Source organism: Canis lupus, chromosome 36 (assembly GCF_003254725.2).
Source record: "Canis lupus dingo isolate Sandy chromosome 36, ASM325472v2, whole genome shotgun sequence".
Lineage (NCBI taxonomy): Eukaryota > Metazoa > Chordata > Mammalia > Carnivora > Canidae > Canis > Canis lupus.
In genome coordinates, this window is record NC_064278.1 from 10,854,362 (window position 1) to 10,881,100 (window position 26,739).

General features: G+C 35.1%; 1 protein-coding gene across 2 annotated transcripts in view; it reads left to right on the forward strand.

Moving 5' to 3' along the window:
- CSRNP3 (cysteine and serine rich nuclear protein 3) overlaps positions 1–26,739 on the forward strand; it is a 189,518-nt gene that overhangs the window by 28,516 nt on the left and 134,263 nt on the right. Inside the window, exons 1-2 of one of the 2 annotated variants that reach the window (XM_049106327.1) lie at positions 13,125–13,187; positions 15,474–15,562. In XM_049106327.1, coding sequence (XP_048962284.1) covers positions 15,550–15,562 — 13 coding nt within the window. In that variant the 5' untranslated portion in view covers positions 13,125–13,187; positions 15,474–15,549. Of the gene's footprint in view, positions 1–13,124; positions 13,188–15,473; positions 15,563–26,739 lie in introns of those variants that run through there. The other variant, XM_025471000.3, reaches the window with a different exon arrangement.

Consider the following 26,739-nt stretch of genomic DNA (forward strand, 5'->3'; position numbering starts at 1 on the left):
ATCCCATGTTCATTAAACCATTAATTATAATAGCCATGACATGGAAAAATGAAGTGTTCACTGATGAATGAATGAATGAATAAAGAAAATGTGAGATATCTCTATCAAAATATAAAATAAAATACAACTCAGCCATAAGAGAGAAAATCCTGCCATTTGCAACAGCATGGATGGAGCTTGAGGGTATTATGCTAAGTGAAATAAGTGAGAGAAAAACTGTGTGATTCCCCTTATATGTGAAATCTTTAAAAAACACAACTCATTCGTGGTTACCAGATGCTGGAGGATGGGGAGGAATGGGGAGATGTTGGTCAAAGGCTATTGCACTGAGTGTTATAATATATGGTAGCAAATTGAATTTAAATAAAATATATACAAATAAATAAAACATTTCAAAATATATTTCAAATTCAGACACAAACGCAAATGGTAAGAAGCTAATGGTCCAAAAAAAAAAAAAAAGCCACTACCAATAACCCTTGTAGTTTTGATCTTCATTTTAATTTTAAATGCCTTGGAAACATTATCTCATTTATTCCTCACAAGACAACCTATGAGATGAGTGAGGATGATGAGCTTGGTGGGATTATTCCCATGCTGTAGATGAGGAAACTGAGAAGATAGGATAAACACGCCTAAATTCACACAGCTTGTACATGCTTGCACTGGAATTAAAAACAGCTCAAATGCCAGAGCAGCATTGCTAACCACTACACTCTGGTATGTGTTCTAAAATCCATAAGAACATAAAAATAATCATTCTATTTCCATGCCATGTAATAAATATTATGTTTCAAAATCCTTAATTTTTTGAAGAACTTTCTACATTATAGACAAGTGGTTCTTCAGTCCTCATTTACATTAAGACTACTGAGAATAAAATGAAATATCCCTGGAAGAGATAGAGATTGAGATTCCGATCAAGTTTAACCCCATCTATGCTGATTGTTGCTAAAGTTAGTTTCGTTAACTGCCAAGACTCTTGTGTCCTTGCCTGTAGTACCTCCATGACTGAAGGAGTATAAATTCTTCCCGCATCTGAAGAGTCTATTAAGATGCTATTCCTGGGCAGCCTGGGTGGCTCAGTGGTTTAGCGCCTGCCTTCAACCCAGGGCATGATCCTGGAGACCCAGGATCAAGACCCATGTCAGGCTCCCTGCATGGAGCCTGCTTCTCCCTCTGCTGTGTCTCTGCCTCTCTCTCTCTCTCTCTCTCTCTCTCTGTCTCATGAATAAATAAATCAAATCTTAAAAAAAAAAAAAGATTCTATTCCCAAGAGAATTAATGGAGAACACTGTGTATGGAAGACAATACTGGCTATGCATTACAAAATACAGGCAGAGTAAAAGCATGCTCCTATCCCGGGGAATATTCTCTCTAGATAAGTAGTCCAGAGTAATAGACATGAAACCATAATGAGAAATATCAGTTTCTATCTGGTAAATTATGTAAAATGGAGAAAAATGAACTCTGATGTCCAGGAAACTTTAACTAGAAGAGAGTACATCATTGAATGGAAACAGACTTTGGGGGTAGGGGGTGGTTTGTTGTAAGTTCATTCTTCAAAAATATTTATTGGAGAGTAAGATCTGACTTAGTTCTAGGTAGTCATAGCAAACAAACTGCTAACTACCTTTAGGATTCCGAGGATTTCTATTCTATAAAGCAAAACCCATTAATTTCTATTTTTCACTTAGCTGAGGAGTAATAAAAATATAAAGTACAGATATTGCTTGATGTGCAAGATGGAAAAGATAGAAACAATACTGTTCAGCAAACAGATCCAGTGGTCGATTGGGCCTCCTTTACCTTTCTGTTAATGGGTTAAAGGATAAATCATACACTTACATTATTAAAAAATTCTCTCTTGAATTGTTGAGGTAGGATAAAAGAGGATGAAACTGCTCTGTTTAGCATCTTATATATTATAGCTTCAGATTAACTTTAAATACATTTTTGTTTCTTTGTGGCCAATTTTTGTTTTGATAGCCTCCATCTGGCATTGATCTGCATTCCTTTTGTAGTCTGATTACCAGGCATGAATCAAAGAAATCAGTCGGTTCCTCTGTCTTAAGAAGCTGGGGGAAATTACCTTTTTAGATTCCTTTTTTTTTGTATTTAAATTCCTTATTTAAGATAAAAGAGAGAGAGAGAGAGAGAATTCACTCAGTATTATGTCAACCAAGACCTGTCAACATAACCACGTTCATTTAATTTCTTTTACTGGTAACACAGAACTATATGCATTCTTTAATTTCTTTCTTTCTTTCTTTCTTTTTTTTTTTTTTTTTTTTACTGATAATACTTGGCATTTGTCCTTGAACCTCTTTAAAACATTCAGTTAATGGTCACGGTTATATTAGTCAAGACTTTTTATTGCAAGGGAAAGAAGCCCTACATAATTAAGTTTAAACCAAAAAGAAACCTCTTAGTTTATGTAATCCAGAAAGACAGGGGTGAAGTCATATCAGGCAAAACGAATTTGGGGCTCACACGGCAGCCTTGGTGCTTTCCCCGCCCCCTATGACTTGGTTGTCTTCTCATTATGAGAAGGCCTCATTTTCTTCTACTACATATGGGATTATCGGCTTCCCTAATCTGTGGAAGGTACCTGCCTGCACATAGACATACACATCTTCCTGGCACCATGAAGGTTAGGAACAGTCTCTCCTACTCGTGGCTCCAACAGCTTAGATGGTGAAATCTCTTGTCTTGGTGTGAATTATCTTAGTATGTCAACTATATGCCCCTTTGTGCTCAGATCTAGTTTGCCCTTCCTCTGAATATTGTACCTTGCCCACTGATTTCCAGGGGGAATCAACAAATGAGAGGCACTGGTGGGACAATGGAGGGCAGGATAAAGGGATAAACCAGAGCATTCCCACCCACTCAGCCTTGCTTCAGGTGATACTTCCACTGGCCACCGCATCTCCACCATAGTTCTGGCCCTTGCTGTAATAACCCTGCTTTTGTGATCACAGATTCATGCAGCAGCCTTCCCACATATCTAGCTCCCACGAAGTAGCACCAGGTTTTGAGCTCTGGTGACATCAATCCTTCCTTTGTGCCTCTAGCTGAAGGAGTGTTAGCTTCTTCTTACTATTACTATTCCGGGTTCCTTTGTTTTCTGTTTTGTTTGGCATCCTGGGCTTAGAAAATCTTTATAACCAGTTTACCATATGAAATTCCTTCCATTGGACCACTGAACATTGCCTCTGTTTTCTGAACTGGATCCTGACTGATAACCCTAGCATGGGTCACCAGCCCTTCACTGAACCAGTTGGCTAGATCTTGTTCATTTACCCATTCTTGTGGTAATAAGAAAGGAGAAGTGGAGCATGTTACCAGAAAAAAAATAGAAGAAAGAAAGATACGTTGGATCACTGATATTAATGGCTATCATATCAGTAATTTATTTTGATACCCTCGTTAATAAACATGAAGATCTAAATTGATTTTTTAAAAAACAGCACTACACAATAAATTGTCAGTAGTGGAAATATTTCATGTCACTTGCTTTGAAAATTCATAAATACTCTATTAAAATTCTGCCCTTTTTGCTTACAAAATAATAAGAGTAAATACCAAATAAATGAGAAAAGTAAGGGAAAGGGAAAATAGGGTAAAAACAAGATTAAGTCAGGAGTGGTGTTAGGTTACCCTTTTTCTGATTAAGAGAACTAATACATTGAAGATCTGCTGTGAATCACATGATGTTTTAAATGCCTTATTTCTCTTTCCTGAAGAATACAAAATCAGAGTTTATATACCCATTTAACAGATGAAGAAATGATGTTAAGTAATTTGCCCAAAGGCACAAAGGTAAGATGAAAACATCAGCAAGATGTTATCCTCCGTGTTTTTGGTATTCCAGAGCCTAAGCACTTTCTATTACATTATTATGCCACTAATATTTCTCCCTTGAACTGTATTGAATTGGCATTTCTTTACTCATATTTAAAAAAAAAAATCTTCACTCAGGATTCATTCATATTCACCTTCTGGTAAGATCACTTTATTGTATACTCATCTATCATAAAGTCTATCAACAGACTTCTGTAACAAAATTCACTCATATAACATCCAGAATGAATCCCTCTCTCATTTATTCACACTTCATACTTAATATTGGCACAATGTCTAACAATATGGTGTTACAAGCAGACAAATTTGTGACCAAATTAATTCCATTCTTATATACACCCCATTTCTGCCTGCCACAACATGCAATGTTTCTGAAATATGAAGAAAGTACATAATCATTTATGAAATCCTAGGTGCTGGGCATTTTCTACAGGGACATAGTTGTGAGGCTTCTTATATCTTATGGTGGCAGAGAAAATAAGAATATTATATAACACAATGTCTCTGGTTTGTTCCTCATTATTCTTTAAGAGAACCCAAGTTGCCAGGGCAGCCCCAGCAACCATTTAAGACTTTATTTGGGTGTTCCGACCCTGTGGGACAGTAACTGTGTGGTTTCCATCAAGGAAATTGCCCACTATGGCTATTAAGGTGCACACCACAGGCTGCTTCAACAACTAAATGTTGAGTGAGCAAATTCTGGAAAATTTTTCCTCTTTTATTCCTATCCATGGATATTTCTTTTTCTTTCTTTTTTTTTTTTTTCTAGATTTGGTTTCTATTTTCTACAGTACACTGAAAGTACACCGTCTAACATAGGCTGCAATTTAGCTGTGTTCCTAGGACCATCTGTAAGAACTTATGCATTTCCTGGGAATCTGATCAATTTCCAGCAGCAATCCGCTATTTTCTCTCTGAGATTGAGGAGCCCTGCAATCAATTTTATATTTAAAAGTTTGTTTCTGCTTGAAAAAATTGAGCTCCCAATGTCCAGAAACCATTCTGTGCTTCAAAATTAATTTCCTGAATAATACATCCTTGTCATGGCTCTATTTTATTCTTTTTGATGATTGCAAAATATTCCAAGTTATGGGTATTTCACGTTTTTATCAATCTTTGCCTTATGAGTGTTCATTTGTTTCAGCTTTTTTAAAAAAAGATTTTATTTAATTATTCATGAGAGACACAGAGAGAGATTGAGAGAGAGAGAGAGAGAGAGGCAGAGACACAGGCAGAGGGAGAAACAGGCTCCAGGCAGGGAACCTGATACGGGACTCAATCCCAGGTCTCCAGGATTATGCTTTGGGCTGAAGGTGGTGCTAAACTGCTAAGCCACCAGGGCTGCCATGTTTCAGCTTAGTTTTTATGCTACTATGAACAAGGCTGTAATGCACATTCTTTTGAAAAATTCCTTATATACTGGTACTTTATTTTTTTCTTTTTTTTTTTAGAGAAGGAAGGAGAGAAAGAGAGAAGAAGGAGAGAGAATCCCAAGCAGCCTCCACACCCAGCATGGAACTGTCATGGGGCTCGATCTCACGACCCTGAGATCATGCATGACCTGAGCCAAAACCACTAGTCAGAGGCCCAACTGACTGACTAGGTGCCCCTAGTGTTTTATTTTTTTGAGGATAGATTCTTAATAGTAGGAGCGTTGACCTAATAGAATTGCTTTTTCAAAAAGGCAGCAAAACACATATTTCCACCTTTGGATATGATTATATTTTTCTCCATATTCCCAATAAAATGTGTTTATTTATTTATTCAAAAAGATAAAATCCTTGCTTTTAATATATTTATTTACATTAGTAGTCAAGAAAACTAATAAGTGAATAATATGATGATGACACAAATATACTGTGAAGAAAAATAAAGCAAGTTTGGGGTAGAAATAGGGATGTCTATTTTAAATAATTTGGTCATAAAAAGCTTCTCCAAGGACATGCTATTTTGATAGACATTTAATGAAGTGAAGGAGTAGGCCATGTAATATCTGGAGTGGAAGGAGGTTTCTAGAAAGAAGGAAGAGGAAATGCAAGATGTCAGCAAAGAGCTTGACACTTATATGGATGGGCAATGGGGAGTCAGTGGGGATCAGGCAAAGACCAAGTGTAAGATTGTTGTTGAATGGTGGAGGAGAGATTTCTGGGACTTGGTGAGAAGTGGTCAGACAAATATTCACAACAAATATTAAAGGTAGAGCTGATGGGAGATGCTAATGTTCAGATGTGAAGTTTAAGAAAAAGAGATACACATGAATAATTCCTAGGGTTTTTAACCAAACTCTAAAGGTTTCGAAATAATTTTAGATTCATGGCAAAGTTGCAAAAATAGCACAGAATTAGCTAAACCCTTTGCTCAGCTTCCCGCAGTGTTAACATCTTACATAACCATGGTACAGTTGTCCAGACTAAGAAGTTAACATTGTTATAGTTTATTATTATATTAGCTAAACTACAGACTCTTTTCAGATTTATTCATGGATATTCTTTTTCTTTTCTAATAAGATCTACTCAAGGATCCCATGTCAAATTTAGTTATCATATCTTGTTATTTTCCTTTGATCTGAGGTGGTTTCCCCGTCTTTCCTTGTTTTTTATAACCATTATGTTTTTGAAGAGCTTAGTTAGACTGTTCCTCGATTTTAGTTTTCTCTGGTGTTTTCTCATGATTACATGGGAATTGTGGCTCTGGAAGAGGAAAGCCACAGAGTTGAAATGCTCTTCTTGTCCGATTATATGAGGGGCTGGATGATAACCAGCAGGCTGCATCACTGGTGATGCTGTTAGCCACTTGGATAAAATGCTATCTGCCACGTTTCTCCAATCTATCATTACTTTTTTCCTCTTTCTGCATTCTAGTCTCTGGAAGTAACTTACTAAATACGGCTCACACGTAAGATAGGGGGTGGGTAAAGTGTTCCACTTCCTGAAGGGGAGAAACATCCAGATATATTTTTTGGAATACTTATAAGAAAGACTTGTTCCTTCTAACCTATTTATTTATTCAGTCATTTATTTACATCATAATTGACTCATAGATATTTATTTCATTCTTTGGGTTATAATCTAATACTGTTATCATTATCATCATCATTTTTATTTTTGCTTAAATTATTTTAACTCTGATCATTGAGAGTTCTTTCAGGTTGGTTCCTGTATCCTTTTGATATGCTTGTGCCTATTTTTTTTCCTTTCCCTTCCTTACTTTCCATCACTCTAGGATACTTCAAGTTCATTTTGTGTTTTCCCTGCCCCAGTCCCAGAATCAGCCATTTCTCAAGGAGCTACATTTTTATTACGAGTCACTGGGTAAATACTGATATCATTTACTTCACTGGAAAGACTAGAGTAGGAGGAGGAAGCCTAGATATGTTATTTTCTTTCTTTCTCTCCCATCTTTCCTTCCTTCCTTTTCTCCTTTGTTTCTTCCTTCGTTTCTTTCTTTCATTTATTATTATTATTATTATTGTTATTATTATTATTATTATTATTATTATTACATGTTAACTTTCAAAAGTATATTAGCCATTCAAGAGGAGCTGTGGAACAGGCAGTAGATATAAGAATCTACAGCCCAGAGAAGTGGTTCAAGCTAAAGAGCTAAATTTGGGATTCATAAATAAATGGTGGCATTTAAAGACATTAGACTGGATCTGCTTTTGTAAGAAAGAGTCAGAGAGAGGAAATCTCAGTCCTCAATCTACTAAAGGATTTAGGTGTCAGGAAGATTAGAAGAAATTAGGCAAGAGGTTAAGAAAGGACAGCAAATGAGGTAGGAGATAAGCCTACTTCGTGCATGGTGTCCTAGAAGCCAAGTAAAAAAGAAAAAGAAAAAAAAAGGAAAGAGATTATCTGAGTCAAATTCTCTTGAGAGACAATTTGCGATTTGGTTTGTCAAAATCCAAGTTCACTGCTGACATAGGGAAGTGCTACTTCAGTGGAGTTGTAAAAAACGAAGCCTAATTTGGAGGAGTTCAATATAGATTTGCATCTAAGCAATGGAGAATGCCCTCTCTGGGGAAGTTGCTATAAAATGGACTTGAGAAATAAGATGATGAGATGGGAAACTGTTGTAAAGGGATTTTTAAATTAAGTTTTAAATTTTAATTCCAGAATAGGTAACATACAGTGTAATACTAGTTTCAGATGTACACTATAGTGATCCAACAATCTATACATTACTCAGTGCTCATCAAGATAAGTGTACTTTTAATCCTCTCCATCTATTTCACTCATCTCCCCACCCACCTTCCCTCTGGTAACCATCTGTTCTGTATAGTTAAGAGTCTGTTTCTTGGTTTCTCTCTCTCTCTCTCTCTCTCTCTCTCTCTCTTCCTTTGCTCGTTTGTTTTGTTTCTTAAATTCCATGTATGAGTGAAACATATGGTATTTGTCTTTCTCTGACTGACTTATTTCACTTAGCATAATACTCTTTAACTCCATCCATGTTGTTGTAAATGGCAAGATTTCATCCCTTTTTATGGTTGAATCATATTCTATTATGTATATATATACCACATCTTCTTTATCCATTCATCTATTGATGGGCTGCTTCTATAATTTGGGCATTGTAAATAATGCTGCAACAAGCATTGGGGTGTAAGTTTCCCTTCGAATTAGTGTTTTTTGTAATTTGGGGGGTAAATATCCAGTAGTGCAATTACTGGATTGTAGGAAAGTCCTATTTTTAATTTTTTGAAGAACGTCATACTGTTTTCCACAGTGGCTGCACTACTTTGCATTCCCACCAACAGTGCATGAGAGTTCCTTTCTCTCCCCATCCTAACCAAACCTAGCTGTTTCTTGGGATTTTGATTTTAGCCATTCTGACAGGTGTGAGGTCATATCTCATTGTGGTTTTCATTTGCAATTTCCTGGTGATGAATGATGTTGAGTATCTTTTCATGTGTCTGTTGGCCATCTGTATGTCTTTGAAGAAATGTCTGTTCATATTTTCTGCCCATTTTTTAATTAGAATTTTTGCTTTTAGGGTGTTGATTTTATCAATTTTTTTAAACAAATATATTTTGGATATTAACTGTTTTTTGGATATGTCATTTGCAAATACCTCCTCCCATTTGGTGGGGTACCTTTTAGTTTTATTGATTGTGTTCTTTGCTGTGCTTTTTATTTTGATGTAGTCCTAGTAGTTTATTTTTGCTTTTATTTTCTTTGGCTTGTGTCTAGAAAAATAGTGCTAGAGTTGATGTCAGAGAGATTACTGCCTGTGCCCTCTTCTAGGATTTTTATGGTTTCAGGTCTCACGTTTAAATATTTAATTCATTTTGAGGTTTATTTGTGTGTATAGTGTAAAGAAGTGGTACAGTTTCCTTCTTTTGCATGTAGCTGTCCAGTTTTCCCAATACCATTTGTTGAAGAGACTTTTTCCCATTGTATGTTCTTTTCCTCCTCTGTTGAAGATTAATTGACCATATAAGTGGGTTTATTTCTGGGTTTTCTATTCTATTCCATAGACCCATGTGTCTGTTTTTGTGCTAGTACCATACTGTTTTGATTACTACAGCTTTGTAACATAGCTTGAAGTCTGAAATGGTGATACCTCCAGTTTTGTTTTTCTATTTCAAGATTGCTTTGCCTGTATGGGGCCTTTTGTGGCTCCATGTACATTTTAGGATTGTTTGTTCTGGTTCTGTGAAAAATGCTGTTGGTAATTTAATAGGGATTGCATAAAATGTGTGGCTTGCTTTGGGTAGTATAGACATTTTAACAATATATATTCTTCCAACCATGAACATGGAATGTCTTTCCATTTCCTTGCGTCATCTTCAATTTCTTTCATCATTAGATTGCAGGTCTTTCACCTCTTTGGTTGTTTATTCCTAAGCATTTTCTCATTTTTGGTGCACCTGTAAATGAGATTGTTTTCGCAACTTATTTTTCTGCTGCTTCATTTTTAGCATATAGAAATGGAAAAGTATGCTGCATTGATTATATATCCTACAGCTTTACAGAATTCATTTATCAGTTCTGGTAGTTTCTTGGTAGTCTTTTGGGTTTTCTGTATACATCTGCAAATAGTGAAAGTTTTACTTCTTCCTCGCCAATTTGGATACCTTTTATTTATTTTCATTGATTGCTGCAGCTAGGACTTCCAGTACTTCCAGTACTTGCTGAATAGTACTTCCAGTACTTTTTTAAAGTTGGGAGATACCACAACGTATTTGCAGACAGTTGGGAATAATCCAGTAAAAGGAAGGAATGGGGGAAGAATGATCCAAGAGCAAGATAAAATAATCACAGTAGCAAAGACCTAAAATTGGTGAGAGGAAATGGAATCCAAGAGAAGGGATTGATCTTAGGTTGGCGAGAGAAGTGTCTTCATTCTAACAGGATTGAAGACTGACTATATCAGTATAAATATCAAGGGTATACAAGATATAGATAAAAAGAGGAAATTGAATCGTTGTTCTTTGAATTTTCCTAGAAGCAGTATCATAAACTGAGAGAAAGGAGATGAGAAGAAATGTTGGAGAGTTGCAAAGAAGCAGAGGTGCTTCTGTTAGTAGTATCATAGGGTTGAAGTCTGTGGTCATATATCAAGAGCTATGGCAGTGATACAATATCCTACATTTTCTCTAGTCATAATTATCTGTTCAGCAACTATGAGTAGTTTCATAGGAAGAGAGCTGATTTTGGCCAAGTGATTTTTTAAATAATCATGCTGATTTGAAAAGGAGAGAGAAAAGTCTTGGAGGTGAGACTATATGCAAGGATAGTCTACCATATTGAATAAGAGACCCTAAATTAGGTGAGTAGAAAGTATTAACATGAGTGGAGGGAGTGAACAATGTGTAAAGGTCAAGAAACACTTTTGTTTGTGAGATTTATAAACAACTTGCAACCTTTTGTTATAAAGGTTTTTTAAGGCTTCCCTGTAACCTGCTGATCCTAACTGCCCTTGTGATCATAGAGCCTGAAACATCTTTTTAATCTCTTCTAATCTGTTTTATCAAGTTTGTACCTCTTCTTGGGTCAATTTCACTAATTGAAAATTTTCTAGAGAATTATATAATTCTTCAGGTTTTAAAATTTTTATCTAAGTTTTCACCTAGATTTTCTTATAAATCTTGCAAATTTCCTGTATTTGTTACCTCTTTTCCCATGTGTTAAATAGAGATCCGTCTGAACAATTCCAGAGAAATGTTTGTAAACTTTTGAGCACAGCTGATTGAGTAGAGGAATCCCATGGTGACTACCTGATACATAAATACCTAATTAGGACTGATTTAATTTGTTTTGATAACTCTTGTCCACTTTACTGAAATGGAACGACTAAGTGCTATCATTTTAGAAAACTTTTTGGTCGTGTGATACTACTTTATTATAGTTCAACACATGTTAGGAAAACATGACAATTCATTTTTTGTTGTTTGGTAAATGAGTAGATGCTGCATGTATTTTGATAACTGCACGTCAACTGTGTGTGGAGTAGGAAATTAGAATGGTGTTGTTACTTAAGAATTAATTCTAAGTAGAATCAATGTGACTGTTAGTGAGGTTTTATTCTTTTAGGAAGTCAAACTCTACATGGCAGATTCATCTTTCCTGCTAGATTCTTTTGCCCTAGGCCCTTTGTTTCTGTCAGGAAGCTGTCCTTCAGAGAGAATGATGCTTTTACTGGTTGCAGGCATATTAATTATAGAATACTCTACTTTAAGATGCAGTTGCAAATGCAATTTAACTCTTGCACTGAGCTTCTAAGTCTTATTATCACCTTAGAAATAGTGAACAGCAAAATCACCTTTCTTCACTCGTGGTCACACATTGACATTTCCTTCGGACGTACTAAAACTGATATGAGCCAGGCTTCCAGACATGCAGAAATGGTCAGCCTGGGGTTCTTAAATTCTGTGATCCTGAGAGGAACAAGTTTATTCTCAAAAACGTGGCAAGAGATTTGCAAGAGATTTTTTTAAAGATAGGAACAAGATAAGAGTGTATCTTAAGCAAGTTATATTTCCTTATAGTTAATCAATGAATCATTCATTCAGAATAATACAAGATGATCTTATGTTCAGTCAAGACTACAACTGAAATGTGACCTTCAGTAACCTCAGTGAAGTCTCGCATGATTATTGATCAAAACATGCCAACAGGAGCTTTGTGCCTCATTGGCCTGCTAAAAGTGCCCGTTAGGGAAAATGTTGAACATGGGAGAGTGCCTTTACCCTTGCCGCTCCAAACAGCTGCTGAGATTTGTAGGATGGTTTGCACTAAGGTCCATGGGCAACCAGGAAACCAAAGAATCTTGGTAGTATGAGAGGTGATATTTGCTATTCCCTCTAGCTCTGCAAGATTGCAGAAATTTCTAAAAGTGAAAAACTAGGGCTCAGGGAATTTCTTAATCAAATCCTAGATTTTAGAAAAGACCAGATAGGAACCATGAATGTTAGATGCACATTCCTAAATCATAGCATAGTAGTTTTATGTTAATGTTAATTTTCATAGAATTTATCATCATAAACTGAGCTTCTTCAGATGAACACCACAAAAATTTATGAGGACAGTGATGTTGCATTTACATTAGTATCCATGTTTCTGGTATTCCATAAATGTCACTCTCCTTGAATATTTTCCTTAGTGCCTGGGATGGTTATATTTGTCCACAAATCAGTCTTAGATGTCACCTTGTCACTGCTAAGGCCACCCATAGGAGGACTGGGACCCCTTCAAGTACTGGTATAACAGGCTATGCCAGGGGTATCCACTTTAGGTCATGATTCCTTTATAGACATAGGATTCCAGGAAAATGGCAGTCCCCACCTATCTTGCATAATACATCACCACTCATGTGCCCAGAGGCCTTGCAGGGGAAGAATACCAGCCCCTAGACTTTTCTGAGAGATACACTACCTATGGGTTATTCCTTTACAAAGTTGCCTGGGTCTCAGCATGAGTGCTCTTGATCCATAGATCTTAGCACAATTCTATAAATGCTGTCATGTATGTGTCCACACACTTCCTCACACAGTCTCATACAGCCCAAGTCCCCAAGTCACATCCAGAGAACCAAGGTGCTGAGTTGGAATGGTTTCCAGCAATAACTACAGCACCCTGTGCCCAGAGCTAGCATTGATCTTCAGATGCCCGATCTTGGAACTTTGCATTGAAAATGACATGTTCTTCCAGAATTATTTTTCCTTTGTGATGAGCTCCTTCCAGGGCCTTGACTGGCCTAAGGTTAGTCCTGTCCATTAAATATATGCTTATATATTTGACTTTCAAACAGGTCAGAGTTTGGGTTCCTTTTTCCATTACCAAGGGTCCTTTGGCCTCGTCTAAATTACATGGTAATTGCAGGTATGTAAATTTAGATACTTTTGTTTTTCTCAATAGACTACCTTAAATGCCTATAAAAAGTCTTTTATTTATTTAGTTGTAAAATACAATTCTGTTTTCAATTCCAGTTTTAACAATAGTGGTCAAAAACACTCATCTCTTTCTTCAGATTTAGCTACATGTCAAATATAGAGCAGTTAGTTTTCGTATTTATAAAATAAGGAGACTGAATTAGATAGCAGTTTCCTCTTTTTTTAAAAAAGATTTTAGTTGTTTATTTGAGAGAGAGCGTGCACGGGAGAGAGAATACACAGGGGAAATAGCAGAGGGAGAGGGAGAAGCAGGCCCCCCTGCTGAGCAAAGAGCTCCATGTGGGGCTCAATCCCGGGACCCCAAGATCATGACCTGAGCGGAAGGCAGATGCCTAACTGACTGAGCCACTCAGGCACCCCTATTTTTTTTAATAAAAACAAAACCTTTTTATTTTTAGGATAAAATCTAAAATAATACCTCAATAGGTAAAAATGACTTTAAATAATATGGAATTCATTGTAATTAACAAGAAAATTTAAATTGAGATTATAAATGACATTTATAGACATAATGCAGCATCTAACTTATTTTTAATATTTTGTTTTAATTGCAAATAATTTGCAAAGTCTTTATTCAATGGATATATTATGAGCAGGTAGAGAGATCTGTTAATATACTTGGTTACTGGTTTTTAATTGCTTGAACTGCAATCTTCAGGACATGTAGATATCATTAACAGAGAAGATGGAAAAGTTATATTCTGAAATATTCCTCAAAATTAGTGCAACAGACAATGCAAGTAATTGTTTCAGCGGTCTTAAGTATGCCATATTCTAGGATATAATGTTTTCAACGGAGTTTAAGATATTTAAAACTATACTTAAAACTGAATTTTGAATCAATCTCTCCGAAATTTCTTAAGTTCTTCTGCTGAATCTGGACTTCCTCAGAACCACACTGGACTAATAATGTCTAGTTATCTCTATAATTCTAACCATAATTTGCTAACACTTGTGAGTGAGTACTATGGATATTCTAGTCTGTTCTAAATCCATGTATACATACAGATATACATAAAGTTTAAAAGAAGAAAGAAGCATCCAGAGACACAATGTGCCTGAGAACTTTTTTCCTTAAAGATTTTGATGTTTTAAGCTTATTTGAACAACCTCAGCCTATGTTGTTTGCTCATGCTATTTCTTCTTCAAGCAACTCATATATAGTATTTCTACACTACCTATTGTTATTGACCATGGTCTATGATAGTTCATTTCTAGCAATTGTGGAAATAATAAATGAACCACTGTTCACAAACTTCTCTACCTCATCATTAAGGAAAACTTACATTTGTATATGACAAAATTATTTACTTTAACATGTTAGAATGGAAAGTTCATTAATTCTTTTTTTTTTAATTATTTTTTTTAATTTATTTATGATAGTCACACACACAGAGAGAGAGAGAGAGAGAGGCAGAGACACAGGCAGAGGGAGAAGCAGGCTCCATGCACCGGGAGCCCGATGTGGGATTCGATCCCGGGTCTCCAGGATCGCGCCCTGGGCCAAAGGCAGGCACCAAACCGCTGCGCCACCCAGGGATCCCCATTAATTCTTTAGAGAAAATGATTATGTACACTTTAGTATGAGAAAAATACAAGTGTATAATTACTGTGAGGATTTCATCACCTTCTAAATTATTGCATTAATAATTTTGAATTATGGCACTGTAATTTCAAATATAAGATTTTTCTTAAAATGTGTTTATTTTAAATTATTTATAATTTGTCTAAATTATTTTCTTAAAGCCTAAGGTATCTTAAAACCAAGCCATGTAAATGTTGGAGTTAATTTTATTATTAAATAGTTTCCTTTAAGCAAATCAGAAAACAATAAATATTCATCGTGATCTCTATCAACTATTTAGCTATATCATTTTGGTTGAGTTTCTGGATTTTTGTTTGTCTTGAAGCTATGAATCTCCTGGAAACCAGAAAGTTATTGTAATCTAATGTAATGCTGATTAATAAGATGAAATGTCTTTAGCTTCTTGCACGTAGTAATATTTGTTTATTGATTAGAAATTTGCTACATTCTTCTAGGATGGATATTCTTTCTGCTAAATTATATACGGTGTGATTATTTAGTTCTATATTTAATGCCTTGTTTGTATTTCAAGATTCTTTCCTGTGTCGCATTATATTTACATCATGCAGTTAGCTTTTCTTTTTGCAAATATAACTTTATATGACATATTGACATATTTTCTTTTTTAAGGAAAAAATAAGGAGATATCAACAGACTGAAAAGATGTTTTCAGAAGCATAGAGTCTTCAGGAAGATACTGGAGTTCATGAGATCTCAAGGTTAGCAGTCTACACATTATTTTCATGCTTTTACAGATCTGAGATATAAACTGTTCCAAGTTGTTCCTGCTGATGTGTAATTGAATACTAAGAATACATGTTTACTTAAAATACATATTTTAATGAGATCTCTTCAAAATCTTTAAAAATTCATTTATACCAGAAATCTATTGTTTAATTCAACTGGGGATGTTTAAAGGAAATGTTGCTTCAGTAGAAAACCTTTGGTTATTAAAATTTGCTTTGTTCTTTCTAATGGGTAGCACTGTTAGAATACAAATAAATAAATATTAAGCATCCTTATAAAATTTTATTTCTGATTTGTTTAAGAAATGTAATCTACTTTGCACAGTTTTCATTTATTTGTATATCTTTGGCTGCAACATATGCATATACACAAATAATTTAGAAGGATAGATGATCATCAACCTTCTACAATCCTTTGAAATTCACTCCCTGACTTTCCCTAAGTACAGTCAAAGAAATTATGCTTTTGTTGGAAAATGTGGCCTCAATAAAATGACTGTTTATATGAATGAGCAGAAGGGTTTTTGAGAACCTTCTCTATGTTGCTTAGAGTCCTAAGTCTGGAAAAGAAAAGCAAAATAAAACAGCTTATTAAATAGCTTGTAATAGTAACCTAATATAAAATACTCATTTGGAAGTTTGAATTACAGTGTAAGTTGAAATAGTTTATTCTCATGGGATAGCTGGAGAAAATGAATGATTTCTTCCTTCTTTATTTTGTAGGACCCAATATCAAAAACTCATAATTTAAAATGAGAAAATATTGATGATCTTTTATTTTGATTGCCTTGGTCAGGCTTGTCTTCTACATCTTCTACATCTTTCCTCACTCATCCAAGGATATATTCATTCAAAATTTATTTAGGACTTACCATGCACATGGCAATGGGCTAAGTGCTTTGGTTGTTTCAAAATGAATAAGATATGATTCTTCTCAAGAATTGCCCAACCAATATGTTACTCAGAAATTAATTTTATTATTAACACAAGCAACAGATAAATAGACAATCCAGATTTAAAAGGGCATGTAATGAATTCTAAAGTGCAAAGAGAATTATTTGGGGATTGTTCATATCTTCACATTATGGCTTTTATTAGCCTAGCATAGTGAGAGTTTATACCAATGGGAGTGTTGTAATCTATTACAACCCACACCCAATTGACATTTATAAAGTAACTCTTCAAGTACAACACAAGTAATATGAGATTTTAAAAAAGAAGCTTCTGTTTTTGCCACAACTGCAAATTTAATGTTGTAGAAAGTAGTTATGCAAACATCTATGAAAAGAACAAAGATGAGCATTGCCTACTTGGTGTTCTTTTTTTATTTCCAGTATATTCAGCTTCATTATTAAGCTCACCAGAGAATTAAATCATTTCCCCAATGACCTAGAAAGGCATGTATGTAGGTTTGAAAGGATTGAAAGCTATAAACCTCTAAGGGATCCACACACAAATAGTAGCTGGATGAGTAAAGAATTTACAGCTGTGTGGGAGTCCAGACTGCTTGAAATGGTGTTGCATACCACTGTGCTCCTCATGAAAAGCTTTTAAAAAGGTGATATCTGAATAAGCGAAAACAGATCAAGTCATTAAACATAGTAAAACTTTTTTGAAAAGTCAGTGAAGACATCTCCTGCTTAATTGCACCATTAGATAAGTGGTTAGATTAATTTACATAAGAGCCACAATCATTCAACAAGTATTTATTTATCAAGTGCCTACTATGTGCATGGGAGCAACAGCAGTGAATAAAACACCAGTATTTTCGCCTCAGTGGAAATTACATTCTAGAGGGTGAAAATATATAAGCAATAAAAAAATAATTATATATTATGTTAGGTGGTTAGAGTGCTATGAAGAAAAAGAAAATAGGAAAAGGAATATAGACTGTAGAGTTGGAGTGTTAAAATAAGCTGAATGACTTAATATTGCATAGTTTATACAAAAGAAATAGATACTACCTTTGCCCAAATAGTGCCAACTGAAAATGAATGTTATGAAATATGATGCCTGCTGGTGAGTTTTCTAAATCATCATTTGTTAAAGTAAATGTTGTTAATGTATATAAAATAGCTAGTATGTGTCTTAATTTCACCAGAAAGAAAAGATGTATTTTTAAAATGATAATATACTTACTACTTAATACACCACACTTACTACATGTACAGAAAATGTTGTCAAAATGTTTGCAATAAAGGCACAGTTGGATTAGTCCAATCACTTACTAAAGGGGTAAAGGCTATGACTATTCATCTGTGTAGGGGAGAAAATTAATCCAATTTTTTTGAATTGAATAAATATCATGAGCCTAAGTAGTTATAGATCTCTATGATGATACATATAGATGACACTTGGTGCTAAAAAGCTCTATATAATTGTCTTTCTGTTGCTTCATCAACAGTCTTGTTATCATTTTAGGAGAGCCCTAACTACTGGGACTAAATACAGAAGGGAGTTATTTAAATACCATCTCGTTCCCATAGTACTAATTTTTTAAAGGACACATATCTTTCTTTGTACATTTAGTAAAAGATATATGCAGATTTGGAAATTAAAATATTAATCTATTTGTGATCATCAACAAATGAGTTATCAAGTTTCTTTTGATGGTAACCTGGTTGGAATTTTCTATGAGATGTTAAGAAACATTAAGTACAGAGTAGCACAGGGATCTGGAGGTGTGTATGGCCCAGATGACCTGTGCATTTTTTGCAACCCATCTAAACTATAGATGAATGCGTCACAAGGTTTCACTAACTTGATATTTAGAAAAAGAAGTTAAATCAATTCTTTTTCTGTGTTAATAAGTCAATGCGAAAGGAATATCTAACCATCCAAATAAGCAAAAATTGGATTAGGAGGTCTCAAAACCTATCAAATATTGTAACTTCTTCAATATTACAAAAGTCAGATATTGTAAATAGTATATCATCTAAAAGAAATAAATTCCAGTATTGAAGTACTACAAGAACGATGCAGTGGGGGTGACAATTATTTGGGAGGTCTATTTTAATTAAACCAAACCAGAGAGTACTTATTACATGTAGTATGAACAGAACAGACAGTCAAGTCTATGAGTTTGACCAAAAAGAGGCAACTGGTACTCTCTGCTTTGGGAAAACCAAAAGAAAAGAAAACATAAGAGATGCAGAAGACTAGTAGAAGGTTATAAAGAAAAGAAAGACTTATTAAAATATGTTTTTTAAACTTAAAATTTTTTTATTTAAATTCAATTTAGTTAACATATAGTATATTATTTAGTTTCAGGGGTGGAATTTAGTGATTCATTACATGCAAATAACAAGGACTTCTCATGTAATTTCACTGTGTCAGAGATAAATTCCTTCCAAACCAATATTAATCTTTTTTGTATTCATCTGGAAGCTTCAAAGGAAGCTAGAAACTCTACTGTTTAAGGGTAACTGAAATGTGACTTATCAAAGGCAAGTAGAAAATTTAAATTCCCTTGCTTTCATCCTCCCTATATTCGCTTTCTAAAAGTTAAACCGAGAAATAATTTATAAATTCATATGACAAATCCAGTTCCCCATGGACTGACTCTTCCATCCTCTTGCAAACCACCACCCAGAAATAAACATTTTTGAATATCACATTACGTGGCATGCTCATGCCCTGGGTGGGGCCTTCTCCACCTTTCTTCAGTGGTTCTCCAGATGATTTCCTACCATTCTCACTCTTTCATCAGTCTTATAAATAGTTTAATCCAACTTTCTCAACCTCAATAATATTGACATTTTGATCAGATAATTCTTTATTGTGTAGGCAATGTTGTGCATTGTAGGAGGTTCAGTAGCATCCCTGGCAGTAGACACCAGGAGTACTCCTCACCTTCCATTGGGAAAACCAAAAATGTCTCTAGATGTTGCCTTTGTAAAGGCCCCTTGGGACAAATTATCCCAAGATGAGAACCACTGATCAAACCCTAACCTCCACAACCTCAATAAACATCCCCCCCATATCAACCACAAAGCCTCCTAACCACCTTCAGTATCTTGTTTTCAATTAAAACTCAACGAAAACACTTGACAGCTTCTCTTATTACTGTGAAACTCACCTCTGTCTGACCATCTATGTGGTTTTAGTTTTCTTTTATTTGCCTTTATCTGGCCTTGTGTCGAAAATGTGTCATACGACATAATGAATGGATATGAGGAAAATTAGGGAAAGGGAAAAATAAGGTAAGAAGAAGCTTAAGTCAGGAGTGGTGCTAGGTTACAAACGACATAAACCCTTTTTCGTTTCACTTCTTTTTCTTTGAATTCATGGAGACTTGGATTTTTCCATGTTCTCCAAGTCTTGCTTGAAATTTAGCTTGGGCACCAGGAGCTTAATCTCTACATTTCTACAGCCTGTCCTTTCTTACACTGTACCTGCAGTCTTCAATCCAGTAGATAGGGAACCTTCTCTTTTCTCACACCCAGGCCCAAAAGTACTGCAGGATGAAATGATCCACTCTGCAGATTTATGGTTTTCTAATCCAAGTTAGCTCCTCGATAGCATCCACTAATCCTTTCGCTCTGACCATGGTCAGCCACTATTTCAAAAGTTTATCACCCCACTCCAGCCATGCAATCTCTCCCCTTCATTCTCAGTTGCACCTGCTATTTTAACAAGAAAATTGAGGTTATTGTGTGGAAACAACTCGTGCATCCTTGCAATTCCCTCCAGCATCAAACAGCTACATCTATCAACACTCTTTCTTTCCTCCAATCTTAAATGATCAGGAATCCTTCCTATTCAAGGCAAAGCCTGTGTTTGATTGTATTCCCTCTCACTGATGCCGAGGCTTTTGGCCAGTAGTTATTTCGTTTTTGTCCTTTATCTTCAACCTTTTCTCCTTTGCTCACTCTTTTCCTTCAACCTGTATACATTCTTCAAACTTCCATCCTAAAAAGTAAATTGACAAACAAAAACAAACTGACCTCTCTCTTCAGTAGATTTCATGGGCACTACCATCCAATTTCTCTCCTCTCCAGCCCATTCAAACACTCCATACAGCAGTCTACATTCATTATCTCCGATTTCTAAGATCCAGTCACTCTGTAGCACAATGCCATCTGATTTCTAACCCCATTTAGCAGAGCACGCTCTCTCTGAAGGCACAGATGACCTAGCAGCCTGTATCTTGACTGGCTCTCTCAGGGGTATTCGACACTGTTAACTTCATTTTTCTTCTTCCACTTCCAGGACTGTTGTGACACCTCTCCCTCTTGGTTTGCCTGACACCTTGTAGACCCTTTTGTAAAGGCCCCTTTGACAGGTTCTGCTTTCTCTATTCTCTCACAAAGTTGTGAATCACACACTCAAATACTGATATGTGGCCATAGGTAATATAAATGAGTGAAGTCAGCTAATTTAAAACAATAAACAATGTAGAGGTTAAATACCAGGCCCACAAAAGTTCTTGAAATTTTACCCTTGCTCAAATTACAGTGCTCCCCAGAGATCCACCCTCAGCTTATTGTTTATCTACCTTCCTTGCTGACCCTGATCCAGCCAAACCACTCTTAAGACTTTATTAATTAGATAGCAATGACGCCAGCTTTTTTCTTTGATTAGGGGACAGAATTATATATTACACACACATGTCTGTAGGATAACAATGCCTACAAATACACATGCACAAACAAATCATCAGAGCAATGAAACAGAATGGAAAGTCCAAAAAATAGACACCATACACATTGCAATCATAAAATGCAACAAAGAAATAATCATAAGTCAATGGAGAGGCCCCTCAATGAAAGGCTATTAAGACCTCAAGCACATATAATTAATTAGTGTCTGCTAAAGAGGGTGTTTCAAATGGGGGAGAGGGAATGAAGCAGAGAAGGACGACGGCTTATGAGTAGAAGGTATTAGAACAATTCTTTAACTACTTGGGGAAAAATAAGGTGTGATCTACACATCATACAATAGTGAAGTAAAATATAGATAAATATTTAAGATATTATTTTAAAACATTTTAAATTATATACTTTTCAACATTTAAAATATTATTAAACATTAAATTCAATAGCTTTCAGGTATTTACGTGCCTTTGGTTTAGAAAAGCATTTAAATAGTGCAAAAAATGAGAAATAATTTATTCATTTTTATATTTATAAACAGTAAAATTCACTCTTCTTGGTTTTAGTTTCATGTGATTTGATCATTGCACAGAGTTCTGTAACCTTTACCACAGTCGAGATATGGAACAGTTCTGTCACCCCCAAAATAACCTTGAGCTTCCCCTTGTCAACTCTCCCCTCCCCCCGAAATCCCTGGCAACTGATCTGTTCTGTGTCACTATAGTTTTGCCTTTTCCAGAATATCATATGAATAGAAACATACAGAATGTAGTCTTTCAAATCTGGCCTTTTTCAGTTAGCATAATGCATTCGAGATTCATTCTTGCTGTTATGTGTATCTCTAGTTTGTTTCCCATTATTGGGAAACAGATTATTACTAAGTAGTATTCCATTGTCCGCATGTACCGCAGTTTGTTTATCCATTCACCCATCGAAGGACACTTGGGTTGTTTAATTCTTGATGTTTTTGAATAGAGCTGCAATAAGCATCCACGTAGAAATTTTTGTGAGAAACTATGTTTTCATTTATCATGGGTAGATGCCCAAGTGAGATTGTGTATCACATGTTAACTATATGTTTACCTTTCTAACACTGTTAAGACTGTTTTCCAGAATAGCTTACACCATCTTGCATGTCCATCAACAATGTACGAGCATTCATGTTGCTCCACCCCTTCACCACCAGCATTTGGTATTATCAGTTTTTATTTTATTTCAGCCATTCTAACTGTCATTGTGGTTTTTAATTTTCAGCTTCTTAAAGAATAATAATATTGAGCAAATTTTCTTGTGCATATTCACCACCTATATATCTTTGTGAAGTATTTATCCAAGCATTTGAAATACTTTGTCCAACTTTTTCAAAAACTGTTTTTAGACCCGTTTTACCTAGATTCACAGCAAAATTGAGAGGAAGATATAAAAATTTCACATATATTCTCTGCCCCCACATGTGCACAATCTCCCCCATTATTGACAGCCTCTACCAGAGTGAGACATAGGTCATAATTGATGAACCTCCCTTAATACATTATAATCACTCAAAGTTCACAGTTTACTTTAGGTTTCATCCTTGGTGTTGTATATTCTGTGGGTTTGGACAAATGTATAATGCTATCACTGTGTCATAGAGAGCATTTTCACTATCCAAAAAAATCTTTTGTAACTCCATCTATTTATCCTTCCTCCCCATCCCCATAATCCCCTGGCAACCACTAATGTTTTTACTGTCTCCACAGTTTTGTCCTTTTCATAATGTTGTATAGTTGGAATCATATAATATGTAGACTTCTCAGGTTGGCTTTTTTCACTTAGTAATATGCATTTAAGTTTTCTCCAGGTCTTTTTTGTGGCTTGATAACCCATTTCTTTTTAGCACTGAAAAATATTCCCTTGTCTGGGTGTATCACACTTTATTCACCTACCCAAGGACATCTTGGTAGCCTCTAAGTTCTGGCAGTGATGAATAAAGCTTCTAGAAACATTCATGTGCAGAAGTTTTGCTTGGATATAAATATTCAACTCCTTTGGGTAAATACCAAGGAGCACAATTGCTAAGTCAAATGGTGAGAGTAGATTTAGTTTTATAAGAACCCACCAAAGTAGGGCCCCTGGGTGGCTCAGTCTTTTGAGCCTTTGACTCTTGATTTTGGCTCAAGTCATTATTTCAGAGTCATAGGATTGGTCCCCAAGTCTGGCTTCATGCTCAGCAAGGAATCTGCTTAAGATTGTCTTTGCCTCCCCCTATACTCCCCATCCCTCACATTCTCTCTCTCAACTCCCCCCCCCAAAAGAAAAACAAAAAGCAACAAAAAAAAAACAAGAACCCACCAAAATGTCGTCAGAAGTGTTGTACCATTCTGCATTTCCAACAATGAATGAGAATTTTTCTTGCTCCTCATCCTCTCCAGCATTTTGTACTGTCAGTGTTCTGGATTTTGGCCATCTAATAGGTGTTAATAGTACTTTATTTTCATTTGTATTTCCCTGATGACATAAGATATGGAACATCTTTCCATATGCTTATTTGTCATCTGTATATCTTTTTAGGTGAGGTGTCTGTGCAGGTCTTTGGCCATTTTTTTAAATGCTTTGTTTCTTTTCATTAAGTTTTAAGAATTCTTTGTATATTTTATTTTGCTCAATTTTTTATTGAGTTGCTTTCTATTTTTGAGTTTTGAGAGCTCTTTATAAATATTTTGGATAAAAATCTTTTGGGGAATGTGAAATTTGTAAACTTTTCCCTTTCTGTGGCTTTTTTTTTTTTTTATTCCTAACTTGTGCACAGAGTAAGCGTTTTTTACTTTTTTGAAGTCTTATCTACCAATTACTTTTCTCTTATGGGTTGTGGTTTTGGTTTTGTATCAATAAATTCTTTGTCTAACCTAAGATCACAAGGATTTTCACTTCTTCTTCTAAGTATTTTATAATTTCATGTTTTACATTTAGCTTATGATTAATTTTGAGTAAAGTTTTGATAATGGAAAAAACTGAGATTCAGTATTTTGCATACAGACATCCAACTGTTCCGTCACCATTTTTTAAAAAGACTATCTTATCTTGATTAAATTGCCTCTGTACCTTTGTCAAAAATCAATCATATTTGTTTAGGTCTATTTCTGGCCTCTGATGTTCTTTCCCACTGATGTATGTATTTATATGTTATTCCATTATCACATTGTCTTGATTACTGTAGCTTTATAGTAAATCTTCAGATCAGATAGTGTGCATCCTCTTCTTTTTCAAAAATTGCTTTGGTATTCTAACTCCTTTGCTTTGACCTATAAATTTTAGAATCAGCTTGTTGATATCTGCAAAAAATCCTGCTGGGATTTTGATTGGAAAATCCCTTGATGTATATTAGAAAATGCTCCAAATACAACTTACATAAGAAAAGACACTAGAAAAAATATTCACAGGATATGTACTCACAAATGGTCAATATTATTAAAATACAGAGAGTTGTTAGATATCACTGAGAAAATCCAAACTTCATTAGGATAACTGGCAAGGCCTTGAAGAAACTTTTTACAAAAGAAGTTCTGGTGACCTCTAAGCTTGAAAAAGAAAATGTTCAACATAACCACTGAGAAAATCCAAACTTCATTAGGATAACTGGCAAGGCCTTGAGGAAACTTTTTTACAAAAGAAGTTCTGGTGACCTCTAAACTTGAAAAAGAAAATGTTCAACATAACCAGTAATCAGACACTTGATAAATAATGCTCACATAAACATAAAAAACTTTGTGAAATAGTGTAGCATACTGACAAAGTGCATCATTTTTAAGGTCAGACTGAACTTTGAGTCCATTTTCTACTTGTCTATGAGGTTTTAGGAAAATTATTTTTTTTTAAGATTTTATTTATTTATTTTAGAGAGAGAGGGAAAGGGAGAATGCATGAGCAGGAGGAGGGCAAAGGAAGAAGAGAGAGAGATTCCAAAGCAGCCTCCATCCTGAGTGTGGAGCCTGATGCAAGACTTGAACCCAAATTATCCTGACAAGCCAAAATCAAGATTTAGAAGCTTGATTGACTGAGCCACCCGGGTGCTCCAGGAGTTAGGCAAACTTTAAACTTTCTGATGTTCAGACAATTTACCAGTAAAATAATAATAGAATCTGGTGCATTGTAAACACACATGTATATTATCATCGTAAGTATATCAAATATTGGTGAAGATGTGGAGAAATGAACCATGTCACACTACAGGGATGGACAGGTAAATTGATTCAACTTTTCTAGAAAGCAATTTGTCATTATATATAAATGATCTTACTCTCTGTATACTCTTTGACCTAGGGATTCCAAATTTTTTTAAAAAAGATTTTATTTATTCATGAGAGACAGAGAGAGAGGCACAGACCTAGGGAAAGGGAGAAGCAGGCTCTCAGCAGGGAGCCTGATAAGGGACTTGATCCTTGACCCGGGATCAGGCGCTGAGCTGAAAGCAAATGCCCAATGGCAATCCAGGCACCCCGGGATTCCAAATTTTTATTTATTCTTCTTTTTTAAAGATTTTATTTATTTATTCATGAGAGAGAGAGAGGCAGAGGGAAAAGCAGGCTCCATGCAGGGAGCCTGAAGTGGGACTCAATCCCGGGTCTCCAGGATCACACCCTGGGCTGAAGGCAGGCGCTTAGCTGCTGAGCCACCCGGGCGTCCCCCAGGATTCCAAATTTTTAAAAGCCTTAATGAATAGTCAATTGTGAACAAAGAACTATGTATACAAAGATATTTACTGAGATAATATTGAAATTAATGAAAACTAGAAACCTCTGCGTGTCTGGAAATAACGAATTAATTAAATAAATTATTAAATATCCACTCAAAGCAGTATTCTGAGGTAGTTAAAATAAGAGTTTTCCCACAACATATTTTATTATTGGAGACCTCTCTGAAATATACTAATAAGTAAAAAAGGAGGCTATAAAACTGCACTCACCGTATGATGCCATTAATGCTCTCAAATGATGTGTAATGCATGAAAGAAAGGATGATTATATAAATGCATATTACATACATATATACATTACATAAATGCATATATGCATGCATACACATATACACATAATAAAACTGGTTATATTTGCATAGTTAAGTATACATTTAATTTATCGTCTTGGTGTTTTCCAGTAGCCTCCAAATTTTCTCAAAATACATCTTATTATTATAAGAAAAGATAACTTAAAATATAAAATATGAAAGAACAGAAAATCATAAACTGCTATCAACTATAAAAAGATAAATAGCCAACTACTTAAAACATTATTTCTTAGGTGACAGCGAAGGGTGATTATCCTTATTATTTAAGGACATCCACAAATTAATAAGAGCATCAATAAGACTCCATTTAAAAAATGGCATAAAAGAAATGAAAGAACAACTTACATAAAAAAGAAATATAAATAGCTAATTAACAAATGAAAAATTCATCTTCAACAGTACTCAAATGGCAATAAAATGTTATAATTTTATGCCTACCAAATGAACAAGATTTTTTTTTTAAGATTTTATTTATTTATTCATGAGAGACACACAGAGAGAGAGAGAGAAAGA